At 43.0% G+C, this 20,245-nt stretch overlaps 1 protein-coding gene across 7 annotated transcripts in view; it reads left to right on the forward strand.

The window, feature by feature from the left end:
• Window positions 1–20,245, forward strand: part of LOC6728055 (synaptotagmin-like protein 4) — a 55,096-nt gene that overhangs the window by 18,364 nt on the left and 16,487 nt on the right. For 2 of the 7 annotated variants that reach the window (XM_039294807.1, XM_039294810.2), the window contains exons 2-7: window positions 12,476–12,811; window positions 15,559–15,686; window positions 15,942–17,992; window positions 18,054–18,192; window positions 18,948–19,183; window positions 19,269–19,392. In XM_039294807.1, the coding sequence (XP_039150741.1) occupies window positions 12,476–12,811; window positions 15,559–15,686; window positions 15,942–17,992; window positions 18,054–18,192; window positions 18,948–19,183; window positions 19,269–19,392 (3,014 nt within the window). The remainder of the gene's footprint in view (window positions 1–12,475; window positions 12,812–15,558; window positions 15,687–15,941; window positions 17,993–18,053; window positions 18,193–18,947; window positions 19,184–19,268; window positions 19,393–20,245) is intronic. The other 5 variants (XM_016176714.2, XM_039294811.2, XM_039294808.1 and 2 more) reach the window with 3 other exon arrangements.

The following is a 20,245-nucleotide window of genomic DNA, read 5'->3' on the forward strand; positions in this document are numbered from 1 at the left end:
AAGCAAATGGGACGCCGAAACTTATCTTACCAAAATGCAGGAGAAAGATTAAAAAGGAAACTGAAAATACGAGTGAAGCCCGGAATAAGCTTTACAAAAGAGACCGACTATCACATGCAAGGAAAGATAGTCGGATCAATAGGATGAGTGATATTTTCCACAGAGCGATTGATAACTCGGACCCACTATTATCAACAATTAGTTTAAAAGAAAGAGAGAGAAAAAATAGGAAAAACCACTTCCGAAGGCAGTAATAAGTCTTTTGGAAATACAGTATAATTTTAAACCTGATTCATGAGACAAAATATTGGATTCACAATCTGATTCTGATTCGAGTTCAGATTCGGAAATTTAAAATGTAGAACTAGAAAAAGAAGAGGGCGATTATTTTTAAAACAACAATATACACGACTTTAAAAAAAAAAAAAAAAAAAAATGATATTTCGTTGACTCCTGAGTCATACCAGTAATTAATATGGGAGGCAAGAGAGGGCGTGGTCGCACAGACTTCAAATTTTCTGTGCAAACTATTTGTGATTTAACAACAAAATGTACAAAGTTTCAAGTCTGTAGCTCAATTTTTAGACTTTATGCCAAAAAAATCGAATTCTGGACCACAGTGCAAAGCAGGAAAATGTTTATTAGGAAGTTGAAATGGAAATTTCTTGCACAGAAGTTTCCTATATTCAATGAATGAAAAATATCTATCTATTAATTCCATAAAAGGAACAAAGAATAAATTGAAAATTCAGAAAAGAATTTGTCTATGAAGACGAGGAAAACACTTAAGCAAATCTATCAAATTCATTTAGCTTATTGGTAGCCCGATGATAGATTTGCCAAGGAACGAAATCATTATGCAGGTCAGCAGATATTCCAGAGCACCTCATTTATTGTTAAATCTTGTTACTCCTTAAACCAGGAGAAGGCAATCCTCCGATCCATAAATTGTTGTGTGCTTTGTATGCTAACGTTATGCTTCTATGGATGTTTCTGGTTCAAGACACAGAATGAATTTTAATTAAATTGTGTTTATAAATAATGGCCTTTTGCCCGGGCCTGCCAACAAATTGAGTTACATAATTATGCGCGGGCTGGCTGCGGCGGTGGCCAGAAACCAGAATGGGGCGCAAAAAGGCCAACGGAGGCAATCAGTCAAACCCAAAACAGCGATACAAACAAGTGGGTTTCGGAGGGGCGGATGATATGCGAGGATGGGTAGAGAAGCATTTCATCGATATCAAAGTCTCGATGCTTACACACTTAATCGAATTTAGCGACAATTTTACCGAGTTTCCATTAGCCGGTTGTAATGGATGATTTTCCAATTACCGGTCGCCCTGCCACTTTCAGCTTTTGCCCCCTTCAGTATTTTTGGGGTGATCACAGTGCGTATGGGTAATGGCAGCGGCAACAGCAAATGCGATGCCAATCGCACGCACATTCGTCATCCACACACACGACACAACCGTTCACTCTCTGGCCAAAATGCAAATCGATGGGGGCAATGTCAGGGTTTTTGTTTCCTTGTGGCTTTTGCCAAATTGCCCGCTTTCTTTGTTGCCCGGAGTTATGTTGATGTCGCTCCATCGAGCCGAACAGCCACATTTTGGCATTTCCGAATGGCAAATAAAATTGATACACTTTCATTTGTGGTCGCGTGTGTGGGATGTGGAATCGAGTGCACAGGGAAAAAGTTTCATCTTATATAAGCAACAATTGCAATTAAAGTCTACACCAACAGTCTACATCTTACATTTTCAAAACAAGCTATTCGAGTGGTATAAGTCTTTTCTGTAACAAGTAACTTTTAATATCTAAGCTCTAAGTTCCATTCGAAATAGATTAAATTCATTGGACCAGAACATGTGTGAATGTTATTTCTTTCTGCACGTGTAGTAGTGGGCTGAATGTGCCTTTGTCATTTCCATCACAATCAATTTTTAATGCCCAGCATTCAGCCGTCCGAGATCACGAACCCGAGCACGTTCCTCGAGCCACATGGGGCGCACGGTGCGGATACTTGATTTGCCTGTTGCACCGTGATGTACGGCCTTTGGCATCGGAGCTCTGGAATCACATGCTCTGGTATTCTGAGAAGCCTTTGACACGAGTGGGTCAGGTTGGCTGTCTGTTGGCCAAAACTGTTGCCCGATTGAAAATTGGCCTCAACAGGTGCAGCTCAGCGCTCAATTATGGTTGACAGGGGCCAGATAATTTACTGTTCGACTCTGGATTGACATCGCCTTTAATTAAATGTTCCTCGATTGACAATGATGAACTGACATATCGAGTTACACATGGGAAATATGAAGAGGTTAAGTCAAATGGCCTTTCAAAATCGATTCTATTTCTTGTGGCCCACACACAGCTTGTGAACAAGTAAAATTCATTTGTTTCAAAGTCTCCGTTGAAATTAGTTTCGTTGTAAATAATTAAAAATCAATTTTAGCTGCGCACGGCATTTTTACAAAGCCATTGTTGTATATGTTGGCTTTTAAAAATGTGTCAAAACAAAATGGCACACACTGCCCAGACTTCGATTGGCTGCACATAACTTTCCACTTAAATGCAGCCGTTGATTGACACATGGCTGAAATTGAATTAAGTTGGTTGTCATAAATTTTATAGCCGGCCAATGTAGAGACATAAACCAAAAACGAAAAGCGCTTTGTGCGCCGCATGTGCGGAATTAACAGCCAACTACTCCAGCGATATATGTTAGGTACAAACACAAACAACAATCGTATAAATATAAAAGCCGGCTACAACGCCCACCCAAGTCAAACCACAGAGCCACCAATGGAGTTCGCCGGATTTAGAGTTTGACCGAGATTAAAAAGAGGTGGAAAAGGTCCAGAGCCTCAGACCTTTCCAACATAAATTACAATTTATGAGCGTGATTTTATTCGTATTTTTAGGGCAAGCGAAATAAATTTCCATGTGTGCACTTTATTGAGCAAATATCGATGTAATGTTAGACCAATTACTTAGTCAGGAAAGTTATAAATTTTCCTTTAAAGAATTTAATTTATTTCTGAAACTGAACTAATTGATATTCATTTGCAGATAAGAGCAGAGCCATATTTTATCTAATATATTATTTAATATACTTCAACTAGTAAATTCTCTAATATTTCTCAATATGAAGTTCACTTGCTGGCTCAGCTATTCGTTTGCTTTTAGCCAAACTTTCAGCTTGAATGTTAGGCCAACTAATTTGATGAAAAGCGTGAAAATGCAAATCCATTTTACCCCCGTTGCCTTCCAAGACTGGGTCATAAATCGTCTGGACATTACATAATTAAACGGAATTGTTGGCTAGTTAGCGTGTACGTTGCCTTCAATTACTTAAAATTCTGAATGGCCGGCAATGAATTGAACATTGTCACGCTTGCCCAGAGGAAATGGTAAATGGGAGAGGGGCGTGCAGTGTGAGCTGAAGTGTTGGCCAAAAACGGAAGACGTCGTGTAACGCCAGGCAACGGCACTTGGTTGGCCAAATTTGTGAGCCGGCAAGCGGGCTTTTGGCCATAAGTCAACAACCTTTTTGGCAGGCGGCCAATTTACGCACGTACAATTTGTCGTCGGCGGCACGTAGCTCTCCACGTCGAAGTCGACTCGACTTTATTTACGGTTACTTCGTCTGAAGTGGGTTCCAATGGGAACGGAGCAGTGGATGAGGTGCTGGGTGGGTGGCTGATGGCGATCTGGGTTGCAAAGGTCGTAGTTTTTCCTCGCAGAGTCTGATATCGCAGAAGATAGACAACTTGAGAAGGTTAATTCGCACTTACAACTTAAATATGAGGATTTATTGAGGCAAGTCGGATGAGACAGTGGAAAGCAATTCTTTGAAAAGAGTCTTTCAGCTTAAAAGCTTACGTGATGCGTAGTTATTTATATAAAGCAATAGAAAGGTCACTTAATACAATGAATTTTTAAAATTACATAAATTTAAAGAGGGAAGTTATAATTCTAACTAACAAATATCGTTCTTCAAGCAAACAAAAGTCAGCAAACCTTTTTCTGGAAATTTTAAAATCGTATCCACAATGAAAAGCACTTTTGGCACGTCTCTAGGTGAAAAGCAGACAGTGTTAAGTCAACTATTTTGGCGGCTTTTTACAGGCGCGCTTTTCATTTTTTTCTCCGCCCTACAGAGTCAAGTTAGTCAACCCATTCCAGCTGGCCAGTTCGGGCATTTCTGTACTCTTTTTATTTATATTTATTTCTGTGCAGACGCCGGCCGTAAATTTATAATTTTGTATGAGGAGAAGCAAATTTTGCGAGGCTCTCGACCGGAAAATGCGCCCGGGTTCGCAGTCGCAGCTTCATTTGCCTAAGTGTTTAGCAATTTTGTTTCGTTTTCGCATTTCACATTTCTCCATCTTTCCCTTTTGCTGGGCACCATAATTTTTGCCCAGGCAGTGAACCTTTTTTTTTCTTTTTTGGCCATACCAAAAGGAGAAAAAACCCCAAAGCTTGCCAGGCATTTGGGGGGAGGGCGTTCCTTTTAATGTTTTCATAACTTTCGACGCGTCTGTCAATAAGTCGAATTCTTGGAAACAAGCTCGAAACTTAAGTCACGTTACGTGACTGCCATGTCAATGGCTTTTCGACATCCTTTCAGTGGTTCCGATTTGAATATTAACACATCGAGTGGGTTGAATGAAGTATTTTCCATATGCCCCCAAGCTAACCAATGTCCAGCTACATTTCGATGTTTGCCGCCCTGCCCATACGAGTGGAGCTGAATATTGTCCCATTTTCGTACTCCCGCCGCGCTGCGAGTCAGTTACCTGATATTGATTTTGTTTAGTTTACATGTGGGACTTATCAAATATTAATCACGAAATATGGCCAACAATGCAGGCTTCCATTTTTCCAGCTCACCCGTGTTGTTGTTTTCGCACATGCGCCAAAAAAAAAGAAAAAATAAAAATACAGCAACATAAAGAAAAACTCAACAACCCGAGCAACAGAGGCGGAGGCCATAAATGAAAATATTGAAATTCGTTGAACACGCGGCTGTCATAGAGCATTATCCGGTATTCAGGACATGCGACATGCATGGCATTTTTTATACACACATGTTGTACGAGTGTGTGCGGTGTTGCTGGAGAGAATAACTTCGATAGGCACACCCATCCATATACATTTAATCTCCATAGATGGATTTGTCCATGTGCGAGTCACTTGATTGCTTATTGAAAAGAAACGTAGAAATCGTGTTTTATTAGATTGCCAGTAGTGAATTCCCCATGCCGGTCACATATGGGTCATTTTTGTTTTTCGGCCACAATTTTGATCCTGTCCGAGCTGCCATGATTGATGGTTGCATTTCATTAGGATAATGAGCGGCGACAATGGACGTTATAACTGTGTTTGATGCGGCAGATTGATAAAATATCAGTTACCAACTGGAAATGGGTCACCTTTGATTGGGATTTACGAAAGTATCATATTTTCAAAGGCCGATCCCTTCTTTGAACATTCCTAAACGGGATTCTTAAACATGATATTACAGCATAAAGTTTATAACAGCTTAATGAAGCGATGTCTGTTTATGAATATTTGTATCCTTTTTAGATGGCCTGTAGACATTTAAGGTTTCCTTTTCCCTACAAAATTTTCCAGTCATTCGATGCAGGGTTCATTTAAATATGATTTAAACCTAAATTATGCGCTCGGCCTGGCCAATGAGGACAACGACAACGGTCCGGCCAATTAAGCACCCCAAATGTCAATTAAAAAAACATTTTTTTCCCTCCGTCCCCCCTCCACCATTTCTTTTTCGCGAGAAGGGCGCGCTGGCTGGAAAGCCAAAGCAAATAAATAAACAACTGGCCAAAACGGAATGGCAGACAATGGTCAACAGTGGGTGAAGACCAAGAATAACAGCAAACAGTGGGCAACAAAGGCAACAATCATGGCGACGATGACAACGCTGACAGGTGATGCGTCGATTAACTGTTATTTAGCCGGTGCTTAAAATGGCAGCCGTGCGATTTCCGGTGCGCCATCGCCCCCTCATTCCACCCCATTCCACCCCATCCCCATACCCCTAGCCCACCATTTGTTTTCGCCGTTCATCGTTGAGCGGGCAGGAAAGTAAATGAAAGTACAAATTGACGATTTGTTTGATTTGGCACTGGAGCAAATCTCGGGAAAACAGAAAACAAGGCAGCAGGCAACAGGCAGCCAAAAGCGGATGGACCAAAGGCCCCAAAAGACTTTTGGCTATAATTTAACGCACGAATGGCTCAGTTAAGCGCTGTAAAAAGACGCAACAACGAGAGCTAACTGCTGTAAAAACATCTCGAACATCATTTTGGGGGCCGAAAGTCCCTCCTAAGCCCTTAACCCCAAAGTTTTTCATTCTCTCCCGTTTGGGGGCTTTTTCAATTTCGTTTGGCCATCCACATAGTTGTTCTGGCTTCGTTTATTAAGTAATAAATGTTCGGCAATTCCAGTGCCATTACCAAAGTGGATTTCCAACCAAAAACTCAGCCATAAATCTCGCAGGTTTTCCTTTGACTTTGCGCTTGCCCTTTCCATCTTTTCTAGCTGATTCAGAAAAAAAAATGAGAAAAAAGTCAGAAAAAAGTGACACAGTTTTCTAGTTTGCCATTCGGCCAGCGCTTTTGGAAACTGTCAGAGATGTGACAAATGTGACAACATCGCAGCCCAGCGGGCAGGAAAGCTGTATCTGAATCTGAATCCGGCGCTTTCATCTCCGCGCTCTATTTGTGTATCGTAGTCTGTGGCCGTGAGCTATTTTTTGCAGCACATGGCTCGGTTTTATCTTGGAGATGGCTCTTTTATTGTCTTTTTGTGCGGCTGGAACGGCGTGCGAAATGCGCGGCAATCAAAATTTGTTATGGCACAAAATTTATGGGGCATCCATGTTCCCCTGTTCCTTGTTCCCCCGACATCGCTCTTTAAGCTCTTTATTTACTGAATTATGCAGAAATTGAGAAGAATGCCGAGTCCTGTTGCGACTTTATTATGCACGCTGGCATTTATTTTATCTGGGATTGGCAGTCGCTGCACACCTGGCGTATGCGTAATGCAGCTCAGCTCATGAATATTGCGCATACGACTTGTGTCAAGTCGTTTTCTGGTCTACACAGAAGAAAACTGAACTGCAAACAAAATTTAAAAATGTATACTTCAGGCTTACACCAATCAAACATATATTACATACAGAGTACCCTTTCGGTGGCTTAACTGGTTCGCAGATAAGTTTATCGGCAATTTACACTAGGCAACAGTGATTAGTTCCTTATTAGCTTAATTACCAGCAAAAGGGTTTACAGGGTTACATAATGGCTTGCCCGTGGCCTGTGGTCCTAGACACTATCATTCATCTTCAGATGGCCACTTAAGCCGGCTGAGGACGTCGCCTTATGGGCCATAAGGTAATGTAAACTCTGGGGGAAAACCGCTGAAAAGGGAGAGGACCATTAACTTCGAGACATGGCCAACACAGAAATAAAGTTTCGCATATGGCCCATTGTCTGTCGCCTGTTTAGATGTCAATGTACTCGGGTGCTGGGAAACCTCATCCTCCGTATCCTCGTCTCGCCCGATATGTAATTATGCAAATGCTGGATCCCAGCTGAGGGCCGAAGGAACCCATGTCTGTCCCTTGCCCGGTTATCAGTGTCAAATCGAAGTTTAAGAACTGGAAAGGGTTACAAGTTTGGTCCTCAACCAAATGGTTAATACCCCGTAAATTTTCCGTTTTGAGTGGATCAAAATTTAAGTTATATTCTCTCGAAATGGTTTGAATAAAAACTTAAGATTATAATTTTTTGTAATACATCAATTAAATCTTAAACTTAACTTTACCTAGTTCTACAACTACTTCTTCAGTGCTGCGAAGCATTTAATAAAATGTATCCACTGGCTTGCGATCCACATGCCTGAAATCTCTTGGCAAAACAGAGCACATACTCGTACATGTGTGCAAAATAAAAAACGAACAGAAAAAGACGGAAAGGGAGCAAACGTTTATTTAGGTTTATGGTCCTGGCCCATTAAGCATACGACACGTGTGTGGCGAGTGCTTTAAATTCAACAAAATTCGCATTTAATTTGATTTTCCCACCATATTTGTCGGCACGGCAACACGTTTGTGCGTTTGAAGCTGTTTTTTGGGGCGGCAACCAAAAAGTCAACTGGCAAAGGGGATAATTTACAAGCATCACAAACTGCATAAGTGCAAAACGCTGCCCGTGGCAAGACACGAAGGTATATTTGTTATATTTGGCCGGTTGCGTGATGAGGACAGTTACCGGTTACCGTGTTTTAGACCTCTGCCATTTAAAATTAATTAAAACTAATAACATTTTCAAGCACTTAGCCACACATACATGCACACGCTTCGTCGAGTGACGCCATTTTGTCGTCCATTGCATAATTAAAAGGCGCACAAATGGCAGGCCATTTCCGGTGCTCAACCGGTCGAGTCTGAATGCTTTAAATTAAAGCACCTGTGATACATTTTAAATGTCATGCCCTCCGGCTGTCTCAAGTTTGGTATCCATTTTTTCATTTGGCCCGCAATGCTGTCAAAAAGTTTTAATTTGAAACGGAAACGCGAGACCCACGCCATCGTGGCATGATGGCCATTGCCTTAGCTACTGGCCATTGTCCTTGCTCTTGCCCCTGCATCCGAAATCCAAGAACCAGTAGCCAGCATCCAGTATCCAGCAGTCCACTCCAGACGCCCCGACAAATCATATTTAGCCTGGTAATTATTTATATTCGCATTCTCTGGCACATCAGCGCCAGCACTGGCCGTCATTAAAATCGTAAATCTAATGGACAAGCTGGTGCTGCCAACGACCAGTGCCGTTGACTGTGGTTGGGAATGGTTTGAATTATGGCATATTTCAGTGGGAAATCTAGGGGGAAAATACAGGGAAAGACGACAGAGTGGGCAATCATTTCCCTTGTGGAAATGTGAAAATATGAACAGCTGCGAAGCTTTAAAATACCTGACCAATTTAATGTTTCCTAGCTGGTGGTTAAAATTTAGGTGCTAAAATGCACGATAAAAATTACGCGCACTTTATGTATTGAAATTTCGAACATTCACAAAGGCGATTTCTTTAAAAGCCCTATTTAAATCAGCTATAATAATTTTTATATTGTCTGACACAGAAATGGTTTGTTTACCAGTAACTGGAAATGCAAATTTCCATGAATAAACATCAAACCGCTAACAGCGAATTCACTTATTATATTTACCGGGTTTAAAATATGAGTTTTTAAGTCGTTCTTGAAAAAAAAATAATTATATCTACAAATTAGCAAGAAAATTAACGATTGTATCCTCTGCTGTGCACACAAATTTAATCAGAACTTCTTTCGCCAAACAAAATCCTTGGCATTTGAAGTCAGACCGAAACACAGACCAATTGCATTAGCAGTAAATCCCGAAAAGTAGCGAATTATTTGCCTGTTGTCTGCTGCCCCGAGGCAACATCAAAGCGGCACGGCAGGACTCAGAAAATGTTATCTCTCCTTTGATATCTAATAAACAAACAGGCGATGGCCTGCCTTTGGACCAGGTGTTCGATTTGGCCCAAAAGGTCACACGGCCAAGCGTCCAAGCGTCCAAAATGGGGACCCCATCCGGATCCCAAACGAAGGACGCAGCTGATTTACATCAGTTTAATTAGTTGCTTATTTGCATAAGCCCGCAGAGCGGAGAATTTGGGCGCCAGGACATTGGGAAACATGCGTAACGTTATTTGTTTAGGCCATGTTAGGGTTTTTAATCATATTCTGACCAAAAACTGTTCCGCCGCCACACAACAAAGGCTGTCTGCTAATCCAGGTCTTTGCACCACTTTCATGGTCACTGTGAATTTATGGCCATTAGAGTTAGCACTTTTTGGCAGCCCGTTTCTGCCGCTCCTGCCGCTCGTGCTGCCCACCCTAATGGCTTATTATGATTATTAATTCATAACGCAGGCGTGCTGGTCGTGTAGCTACAACTATTACTACACCAGCACTCGAGCACTTCAACATGCGACTGCGAACACTTCCATTGCCACATCTCGACTCACATCCACATACTCGACTATATGCTATCCTGACATGCCAACAGATGGCACATTAAGCATGAGCACGACTACACGGCGAACAGAATGTCGTTTTAAGAGGAAGGTCCTTTAAATAAATAAACCGAAGCAGTAAATAACATTTTAAACGGATTCCAGTTTAACTCGGCATACAATTCATCAAATTTAAACAATTTCAAAGCAAATCGATAAATTCCATTTTGTAATCCAAATACCGCATCGGGGAATGTTTAGATACATTGAATTTGGAATAAAATTCAATTAAATGAAATCTGGATAATATGGTTTTTAGTGTCCAAATCAATCATTGGTATTATTTCAAAATAGTAAAATCTCTTAATTTAGCCACATTTCTAACATAGAACTTTGAAAGCTGTATGTAAAACTTTGAAATAAACTACCCATTTTTTTCAGTGCTTAGGCGTGGGATGTGAGGCCAAAAACCAGCGTGCCTTTGCTGTTTGGCGGTGGGTGCAGACTTTATGCGTTAACCAGGCCAATAAAACATGTCCCCGGCCATGGGTTTTGTGGCATGTGGTTAGTTTGCCATTCTAGTGCTCTTTTCGCTGTGTTTGTGCTCCTGGGAGTATGCAACAGTTTTGGCTTGGCCTCGGTTTTGGGTTTCGTTTCCGCTTCCTGCCGCTTGGAGGGCCGCTTCACTGGGCTCTGTGGTTGCTGTTTGTCGTTTACTGATTTTGTGACGCTAATAAAGCTTGCACGCACTTCAATCCCGATGCCCAACTGCAGATAAAATTATAATTAAAAAGTGTTCTTAGTGAGCCTGCTGGCAACATAAGTTACGCAGAAACCAAAGTCCTTTCGGATTTTTATGCGCTCTGCGTGACTCCTTCACCAACACATCACATCATTACACTGGCCTACAACTGAGGTCATAGTAATGGAACTGGAATCAATTTAAATAAAATCCTTTTAAGTCCGGTAATAAATCATTCTATAATTGATGTATGGTCTTTATATTTTACTTACTACAGAATAATATTTAAAAGAAATTCGATTTTATTTATGTATTTGGACAAATCCTTTTGTGATACACATATTGCCGCTACTGTACGCACCTATGTGTTTGTTTTATGTGTCAGCAGGTCTTGGCCATGTTTTATAGCTCTCGCCTGCCAGTTGGACGTTAATATTAAGCAACCGGCTTAAACAGAACAGTGGTGGGGCCACCAAATATCCGAAAATCCCGAGAGATTGGAGCAGGACATGGGGGAACTCAAACTCAATTTGGCAACCGGACATCGACTTACGTTTGATTGCCGATTTAATTGGATTGCCAACTTTCGCCTACATGTGCGCTATTTGCATAATTTGGGATGCAGGGATGGGATATTTAATTAGGCAACATTGTCCAGTTCAAAACTAATCAAATTAGTAAGGTTGGGCGTATGTCCTTGGAATTCTAATTAAATAGTTTCAAATTCATCATTCGTCTTCGATTTACACATTACGAAATCTAGTCAAGTGAACTTAACATATTCATCAAATTGAAATACATTGTTTACCTTATGTGTAAGTTTAGTTAGGCGAAGATATGGAATACGGGATACGATTAGGCGATTTGTATGCTTATTCCCGATGACAATTAAAACTCAAACTCCATATGTCAAACAGCCACAAAAGTATCTGCATTCATATTTTTGGTTTATTTTATGCTTAAATTTAGTGCACATCCTGCTGCAACAAATTAAATTGACCTATTGTCTCATGGCTAATCATATTAATTAATTTACAAATGCATTGCGCACGTGAAAATGTTGCCTAACCAATCAAACGAACCTAAATTAACCAAAATTCAATTCGAAAATCGATTAAATTGCTACTAAATCAACTAATGACAAGTTTTTGTGTGCTCTTTTTATTCTTTGTCTCTTTCCATTTAATTACACATACATCACGCACTCACACACACTCACACCCGAAAACCCACCATACACGCTTGCCGCTTTCTCTATCTCTATCTCTCACTCTCTTTCCCTCTCGCTCTCTCCTTGCCTGACTGTCTCAAAATGTCATGTTAACTTTTTGTAACGTGTTTTCGTTTCTTAACCAACAATCTAACAAAACTGTCTATGCGTCTGTCATGTAATTATGTTATCAACCCGGAACCAAAAAACAAAACCTCCCAAACCGACCCACTACAAAACCACTACAACCCCTGTAATTTAAACAACAACACGCAACAACGAAACCCATAATTGAAACCACTCCAATAAATACATATTACAAATTCAACAACAACTCCAAAACCATGTCAACTACCTCAACAACCGTCACTGTAATTACAACCACAACTTCAACAACATACGACTCCAACAACAATTTCATCAACAACTCCAACCGAATTTCAACAACAACAGGCTCTTGCGCGCCGAATTGTATGCATTGAGGCGCAAGGGTGCGGCCAAGGTCGTTGGTGGAGTGCAGCCACTCGATGCCACACAACAACCACATCAACAACAGACAACCATGCAGCCCAGTCAACAACAACAACAACAACAGCTCGAACAACACAACAACCACAACGCACACACGAGCGACCCGAGTCGCCACTGCGCCCGCTGCACCACCGAACTGGGTCGCATCACCAACCGTGGCGCCCCCTGTCGCGTCTGCAAGTTGCGCGTGTGCAAAGCCTGTCGCGAATTCACATCGCGCACCACGGACTGGGTGTGCGTGGTGTGCCACAAGCAAATGTAAGTGTGCCTCTGTCACTCCCATTGTCTGTATCTGTTTCTCCTTCTCTCTCTATCCGTCTATATGTCTGTCCAACTTTCATTGCCAACTAAAAACTCACAAAACTCTGTGGATGCGACCAAACTATTCAACTCACGCACACGAAAACCCAGCTAAAATACAAAACATTACATTGTGTCCTTGTAGGGACATGATTGTCCCACGTGGTGGCGGAATACCCTGTAAAGGACATTATAATAGTAGTTATTCAATTGTAAATGTTAATTGTAAATGAAATATATAATATTGATATTTTCTTAAGTTTTATATAAGTGTGTAATAAGCTGACAGATTTTCTTTTAAGGAAGGAGATATTACTATGTATACTCCTTAAAATTAGGCAATGAAACCTTAAGCATACTTATAGTTTAGGGTGATATTCTGTCGAGTTCCCTTTCCCAAAACTGCACTTTGGTTTTACGCCCTGGCAATTGTTTTCCCATTTCTTCCTTTTTGTGCGTTGGACTTTGTAGCACATACGTTGCAAATTGCAACGTTGCAAGCTAATTTTGCATGCCCTTACGGTTGCTTTGTGTCGCCAAAATTGTCACCCAAAGCCTGTTGGTGCAGATGAATCAACAAAGTATGGAATTGCATACGGACAGAGCGAAAATCTCTCGCTTGCATTTGTCGAAAATATTTCTAGGAAAGGGTTTATTCGCATTGTAAGGTGATAGAAATGGTTCTTTTGTTTATTTTCCATTTCGACCCGTGGGCATCAGGTGTCACAGGCTGTCAACTGAAACTCCACATAACTGATGCGGCAGATTTTTTTGTGCACGTTTCGGTTGCCTTGCCAGTTTTGAATATTTGAAACGGTTTGTTTGCAGCTAGTCGTGTTTGTTTTGCCCTTTTGATGGCCCATTTGTGATGCGGAGCGGCTTAAATGCACACTCGTGTTCGTCAACAGAAAGTTCGTTTAAAAATTCAATTTGCATGTGCCTCCCCCGTAAAGCAATCCTGTTTTCTAACTCCATTTTTGGCGAACTGCACACAGTTTTGGGCATAACTTTCAGTGACCTAAAGGGGCTTACCATGATGCATTAGATAACTTGTCAATTAGGCAGCTCGAAGGATTGCAAATGTTCCCTCGAAACCCAAACGTGTTCATTCAACCAACAGCAGCAAACTGTCAACAAGTGCCCGGGCCGTTTAATGAGCTGCACTATGTGTTCTGGCCCAATTTGGCCCAGCATAAACATGAGCCGACCCACACATTGCGCATACGCCCTGTGTCACCACAGCATCAGCAGCTCTCGGTTTGCGCCAACATTTGGCAACATAACAATTGCCTCTGATGAGTCCGGCGACCCACACACGAAAGGTTCAGTGTTAATGGGTGAGCCCAGGCCCCAAAAAAAAACACAGAAACTCCCCAGCTGAGAAATGCCCGTATTGAGTTGGCAAGGCCACACACGCAGACATTTGAGTAATTAAATCTTGGCCAACTCGTCGGCAGCTGCAGGCCAAATTGCTGTGTACTTATGAATGCCGTGTGGTAAATGTAGATTTCCCGAGCCGAGAATACAGCGGGTCGCCTACAGGTGGCAGCGATTTCACGCCTGTCAACACGCATGACGCACACCAAATTTGGCCGCGTCTGCTGCAGCTGCTGGATAATTATGAATGCCACATGATGACTACCACGATGGACCCAGCCCCTTTTTTCTCGATTGAGGGCGTCTGCATTTGCGTCTGCCTCTCAGCAGGAATTTATCCAATTGTTTCGACTGCACCCCCAAGTCAGACACAAAAGCACACTGTCTGGCCGAAGAAATACAATTATTTCATGAATTTCTGGCCAGACATTGAATTCTTATTTTACCAATATTCATAATTGTACCTGGGCAACCACGCATTGATTATATTAAATTGTATATATTAAATGGGTTATTAATTACGCTTTTTTCTCGAAACCCCTTTGTGCATTGCCAAAAAGCTTTTCTGGTGATATATAAATAATTATTTGCTTAATACATATGTGGGTGTTATATATCCCACTAAAATAATTAAGTTTCCAGAAATTTAATAAAGAGAAATTTATCTTTACCACGAACCTAATTAAATTGTACAAAAGCTTTTCCAATTATATAGTTCTTGGTAATTATAAATACCTTTTTAGTTAAGTTTGTATAATTTTCTCAGTACGGCTATTAAAATTTAATGAAAATGATATTTAAAGTGTAATGCAATGTATGGTCATGTGAAGTTAACTTTTAATATTATTTAAAACCCAAACGAGAGATTAAAGTTAAACATAAGCAGGACCAACTTCCGGTTGAAGTTTGTCTTATTCATTAAATAAGTAATTATTTCTTTGGTATCTGAGCCCCAAACTTTTCCGTTGCGGTTTCACCGTCAAAGTTTTTCCCCAAAAATACATTTCTGTCTGTTTGTGCGAACCCAAGGCAGTCTGTGCTGGCTTTAACTCTTCCGTTGGCTCACACCTTGGCTTAAAGCCATGGTGTGTGTTGGTGTTTCATGTTCCATGTTGCTGCTGCTGCTGCTGTGACACCGACAATCCGGCATTCAGTGTTCGTTTGAGTAAGTCAGCCAGCCAGTCTGCCAAATGTCGCGAGGACAGACAGACGTGATACCGCTGAGTCGCCGATTTACTTGTTGACTGTTTGACGTCTCCAACGAAAGTTGGGGAAATGTTTGGCGAGGTTTTCTGGTTTCTAAAGTGGCAATGTTGTTGCTCTTGCAGGGAGATACAGTCGGCCAGCGGCGAGTGGCTGAAGGACGCCTATGCCCTGGGATCCTGCAGTGCCGTCGACCATCTGACCACCAGCGACGTCTTGAGGAAGAGCATCCGGCGTTCTTGGACCATATCGAGTGAGTACTCTGGATTTTACTTTTATCACTTAGCTCTGAGACTTTGATTGAGCATATGCATGTTAGAAAGAATCCTTCAAGGATTATACAACTACATAAGTAAATTTTTTGAACAGACTGCGAACAGCAAAAATCATGCATTTAAACTGAGTTTTAAGTGCCTATTAGTTATTCCAAGATTTTTCTTCCTAATGACGAAAGTAAAAATCCTTCAATTTGTTAGAACGGCTTATTGAAATTCCTTTACCCCGACAGATCCCGAAGACGATCCAAACAATCCCAACTCACAACAGCCGGTGGCGGACAACCTATATCCGCAGCAGCAGCATTTGATTGAGGCCCAATCCGCGGGCAGCTATCCCACCCTGCACCAGCACCACCAGCAGCATCACCTGCCCCCGCAGCCGCGACCCACGCACGGCATCAATTACGGAAGTGGCACTGCCACGCCCACAACCAGCAGCAAGTGGCAGCTGGGACGGAGGGTCCTGCGTCAGTCGACGCTTCCGAGTAGCCTGAACAACGACCCGGCTCTCAGCGGCAGTGGTGGCAATCTGGCCAACTACAATTCCGTGAATCTAACGGCGCCCACATCGCCGCATCAGCTGCAGAAGAGTCCGCTCTATCCGAGCGCCTATAACAGCGACGACGTCATCCACATGAACACCATGCCCGGAATGGGAGTGGGAGTTGGTGTGACGGTGGGTGACTGCGACAACTACGTACAGCAGCAGCAGCCGCAGCAACAGCAGCCCCAACTGGAGGTTACACCCACGCATCATCGGCTCCAGGTGCGCCGCCAATCCACGCTGCCAGCTCAACCAACTCCGGCTATATATATGTCCACTTCACCGAACCGGCTCTACAGTCGCTCCCCGGAAAGATCGCCGGGTGAGCAGCAGCGCTATCCGCCCTTCATGAGGCAGACCTCATTCCCAGAACCACCCAGCACTTATCATCGCACCAAGTTACTGCCTAGCACGGGAGCACCTCCGCCGACAGTGGCTCCACCACCACTGAATTACGAATCACAAGCGTCCAGTTTGGCCAGCGACGAGCAGGATGTGGGACCCATGCCCAAGCCCAGAATGACACGACAGGCAACTCTACCAAATCCCGACCAGCATGTCAAGCTACTGCCCACATCTCCGCCAAAGCGACAGACTTCCCCGCAATTCCGACGTTCTCCGGAATTCATGCGTCAGCAAACTCTGCCAAATCCGGAAGCGTTTAGCAGTGGAAACACACTCACCGTGCACTCTACTCCTCCTGCAAAATTCATGCCCATTTCGCCGAGGGCCAAACAGAATTTCCTCTTCCCGAGTGTTCCGAATCCCCGGCAATTTCTCTCGCAGCCACATGTGCCCGCCGTGGGAGGCACCGAATTGGGAAGCGGAGGCAGTGTGGCCAGCACCGGGGGCGTCGGCGGAGGTGAGCAGTACTCCAGTAGTCAGAGTGTGAACATCCATCACTCCCGTGATCCGCATTCCAAGATGATCAAGGTGCGCAGCCACAGCAACGAGGAGTACTCGAATACCAAGGGACACCCGGAGAACAGAAGATTGCTGCCGGAGATCCCAACGGCGGTGCAGCGGCCTGGTGGTCGATCACCCAGTCGCCTGGTGCGCCAGGATTGCCTGAAGGAGGAAAGAACTTTCGGGGAGGCCAAGCAGCAGTTCCATCAGTTCCCCGATGTCACTGAAGAGCTGGATAATCGTCCGGAATACGTGGATTACTTTGGCGACAGTGCCACCAGTTTCTTGGAGTCCGACGAGGTGCAGTACGAGCGAAACTATAATGCCGGATTTAGCAGCGAGCCGCGTATCATCTACAACAATGGTTCGGATGATGGAAGCTACCAGAACTCCTCCCAAAGACCGATATACAGTGCCGAGAATGTCCTGGCTGATTCGGGTTACGGGGGAGGAGCCGGAGTGGGACTGGGTGCCAGTGGCGGTTCAGGTGGTGTGCCCGGCTATTATCCCGACATGGGCACTCCACAGGGCTTCTATGGCGGAGCAGCATTACCCCGTACTCCTCTGATGCACAATCGCATCAGGCGCCGACAATCCAGGGAACTGCAGATGCAGCAGGAGGAACTGGCCCAACTCTCACAGGTCTCGGATGCCAATGGCAAAGGTTCAAGCAATGAAGGTGCAACCAGCAGTGGAAGTGCCACCGATAGCCATGTTGCCGAGAGAAGAAAACCGGAGCAGATGCGCTCTGTTTCCGAGGACTCTGGAGCGAAGACCACACCCAAGCCAGTCACACGAAGATCCTTCTCGCATCCCGAAAAGGACACTCAGGTGGGTTGACCTCAAACTTTGACCTAGGTGAAAATACATTAATTAATATTTCTCTGAACAGCCCACAAAGAAAACGGAAATATCGAAAATACCCAGCCCTCGTCCTCTGGCGGATATCCTGGATAAAACGCGTGGCAACTCGAAGATTCCGCAGGCGAGGCGCCGCAACAGCCGCACAGGAATCGGCGAAGCTGAGGAGGGTAAGTACCGAGGATACATCACATTTGATAGTAGCTATGGTTGCAATCTGCGATCACGCATCCGTAGAACCCAGGGACCGCAATTATTACCAGTTTTTTCACAAGCACCTATCATTTGCATTCACAAAACTTAAGCCATAAAATAATCGCTCACTGTCATTAGAAACATAGCAAATATACACAATAAACCGAAGATGGTAAAACAATATTATGTAGTTAGTTATCTGTACAAATATATTTTGTAGAAAATATACATTGCACACTACAAAATAAACTATTCAAACTTAGTCACTCGCTTAAGCAATACTACAAATAAACCAAATCTAGCTTCAAATGATTATAGCTGTGCTCTTTATTTGATAAATTATAAATTATATGTTCAATGTCTGTTATGTATCAAAAGTTATACCATTAAATTTATTAAAATTCAAAGACAATCTTACAACCCTTCCTCAGTAAAATACAAATCGCTTTCTTTAACAAATATATGTTAAAGCAACAAACCGTAAACGAATAAACATCAATTCAGTGATTAGTAACTTAAATTTTTACACCTAATACAAGTGAAGTATCCCCAACCCAGCTCCCCAAAGTAGTGATTGCCTGCGCATAAGTAACTATGTATTTACGGCTAATGAACGAATTAATTAATTAATTAATTTTTGCGGTCCCTGGTAGAACCTTGAGTAGCTGCGCTTGTTTCGGCACCCGATTGATGAACGCTTTGCACCCCCTCCTGTTAACCGCCCCCACAGGTAGCACGCCCCAGCACATTTACTCCTTCCATCAACAGCTTATGCATAGAAACTCTGATTTAGCCATGCGCCTGAAAAAAACAGAAATTCCTGTCGCCTCAGTAGCATCCGCAGGGCATGAGGAGGAGAAGCCCACCGGGGAATCCGGCCAAGGATCTGGAGCGGAGCAGCCGGTCAATGGCAAGTCCCTCGAGTCCTCGGCCAACAAGGAGGGCGGCGATCCCAACAGCTCGGCGGTGAGTAGAACATCAAGCGTCCGGAGACCAGTAGGCTTAAGCGTGAAACCTTTTCATCCTGCTCCCCCATTTCATTTTTCATCAGGAGGCCACCCACACCAGCACTTTGGGCGAACAGGAGCTGCAGAATGCAGTGGAGGCCGCGGCGGTTGTCTTCAAGAAGGTCGTGCTGCAGCGTCGCAAGGAGAAGGAGAAGGCCGCCGAAGAAGGTTAGTGATAAGAGCTGTCCTTACCCTTGTTACACTGAGAGAAAAGTCAATGGAAAGTCAAAAGTGAAGTGGACATCTAAAGAGGTCTATTTATCAAAAATTTCAGTCACTTTATCAAAATGGTGTTTTAAAGTACGATTTCTGAAAGTGTTATGTCTGCCAATTTAATTTTCCAAGACTTTGTCTCAGTGTATACCCTGTAGTTGTCTTTGTGTATCTAAATGTATGTTTGGGAGCGTAATTAACTTGGTGATGGTAATGCTAATACCCGTACTGATGCTACTTTTGATGCTGATGCGGATAGGGGGTAGCTGGGTGATGGGTAGCCTGGGTGACTAACAAACTCTTTGTGAAGGGCTTCGCCTTCAGTCTAATTTGGCTCAAATAATTAAGCTCCACTTCTGGGAATGAAGGTGGGCGCTTCTTTGGTTGGCAGTGTCTAAAAATTAGTGCTTAACCAGAAGTTGCCCTGCACTTTATTCACTTTAATAGGGCGAAACTAACCTAATCAACTAATCCTATCAGTTTAATCATAGAAAATCAGTTGTGCTAATGGACTAAAGTGCTTTAAACGAGTTTAACTCTAAGGCATTATGCATTTAAATTAAAACACATACATACATGTTAAGCTAAGTAAAATCATCAAATCTGTAGCAGAGAATCAGAGATTCGGAGAATCGATGTACTTGGAAACTGCCCTATTTTACATTCAGGTTCTTTTCGGAAACCATCTCCCTCATCAATTTTTTAAGAAGCGTTTCCGAAAAGAGTGCAACACTTTTTCTCGCTCACTTCTCTTGCGAGTTCCTAAAAGTATTCCATCAATTTTCGCCTTCTTCACGGCAGACTTTCC

The sequence above is a fragment of the Drosophila simulans genome, chromosome 3R (genome assembly GCF_016746395.2).
Source record: "Drosophila simulans strain w501 chromosome 3R, Prin_Dsim_3.1, whole genome shotgun sequence".
NCBI lineage: Eukaryota > Metazoa > Arthropoda > Insecta > Diptera > Drosophilidae > Drosophila > Drosophila simulans.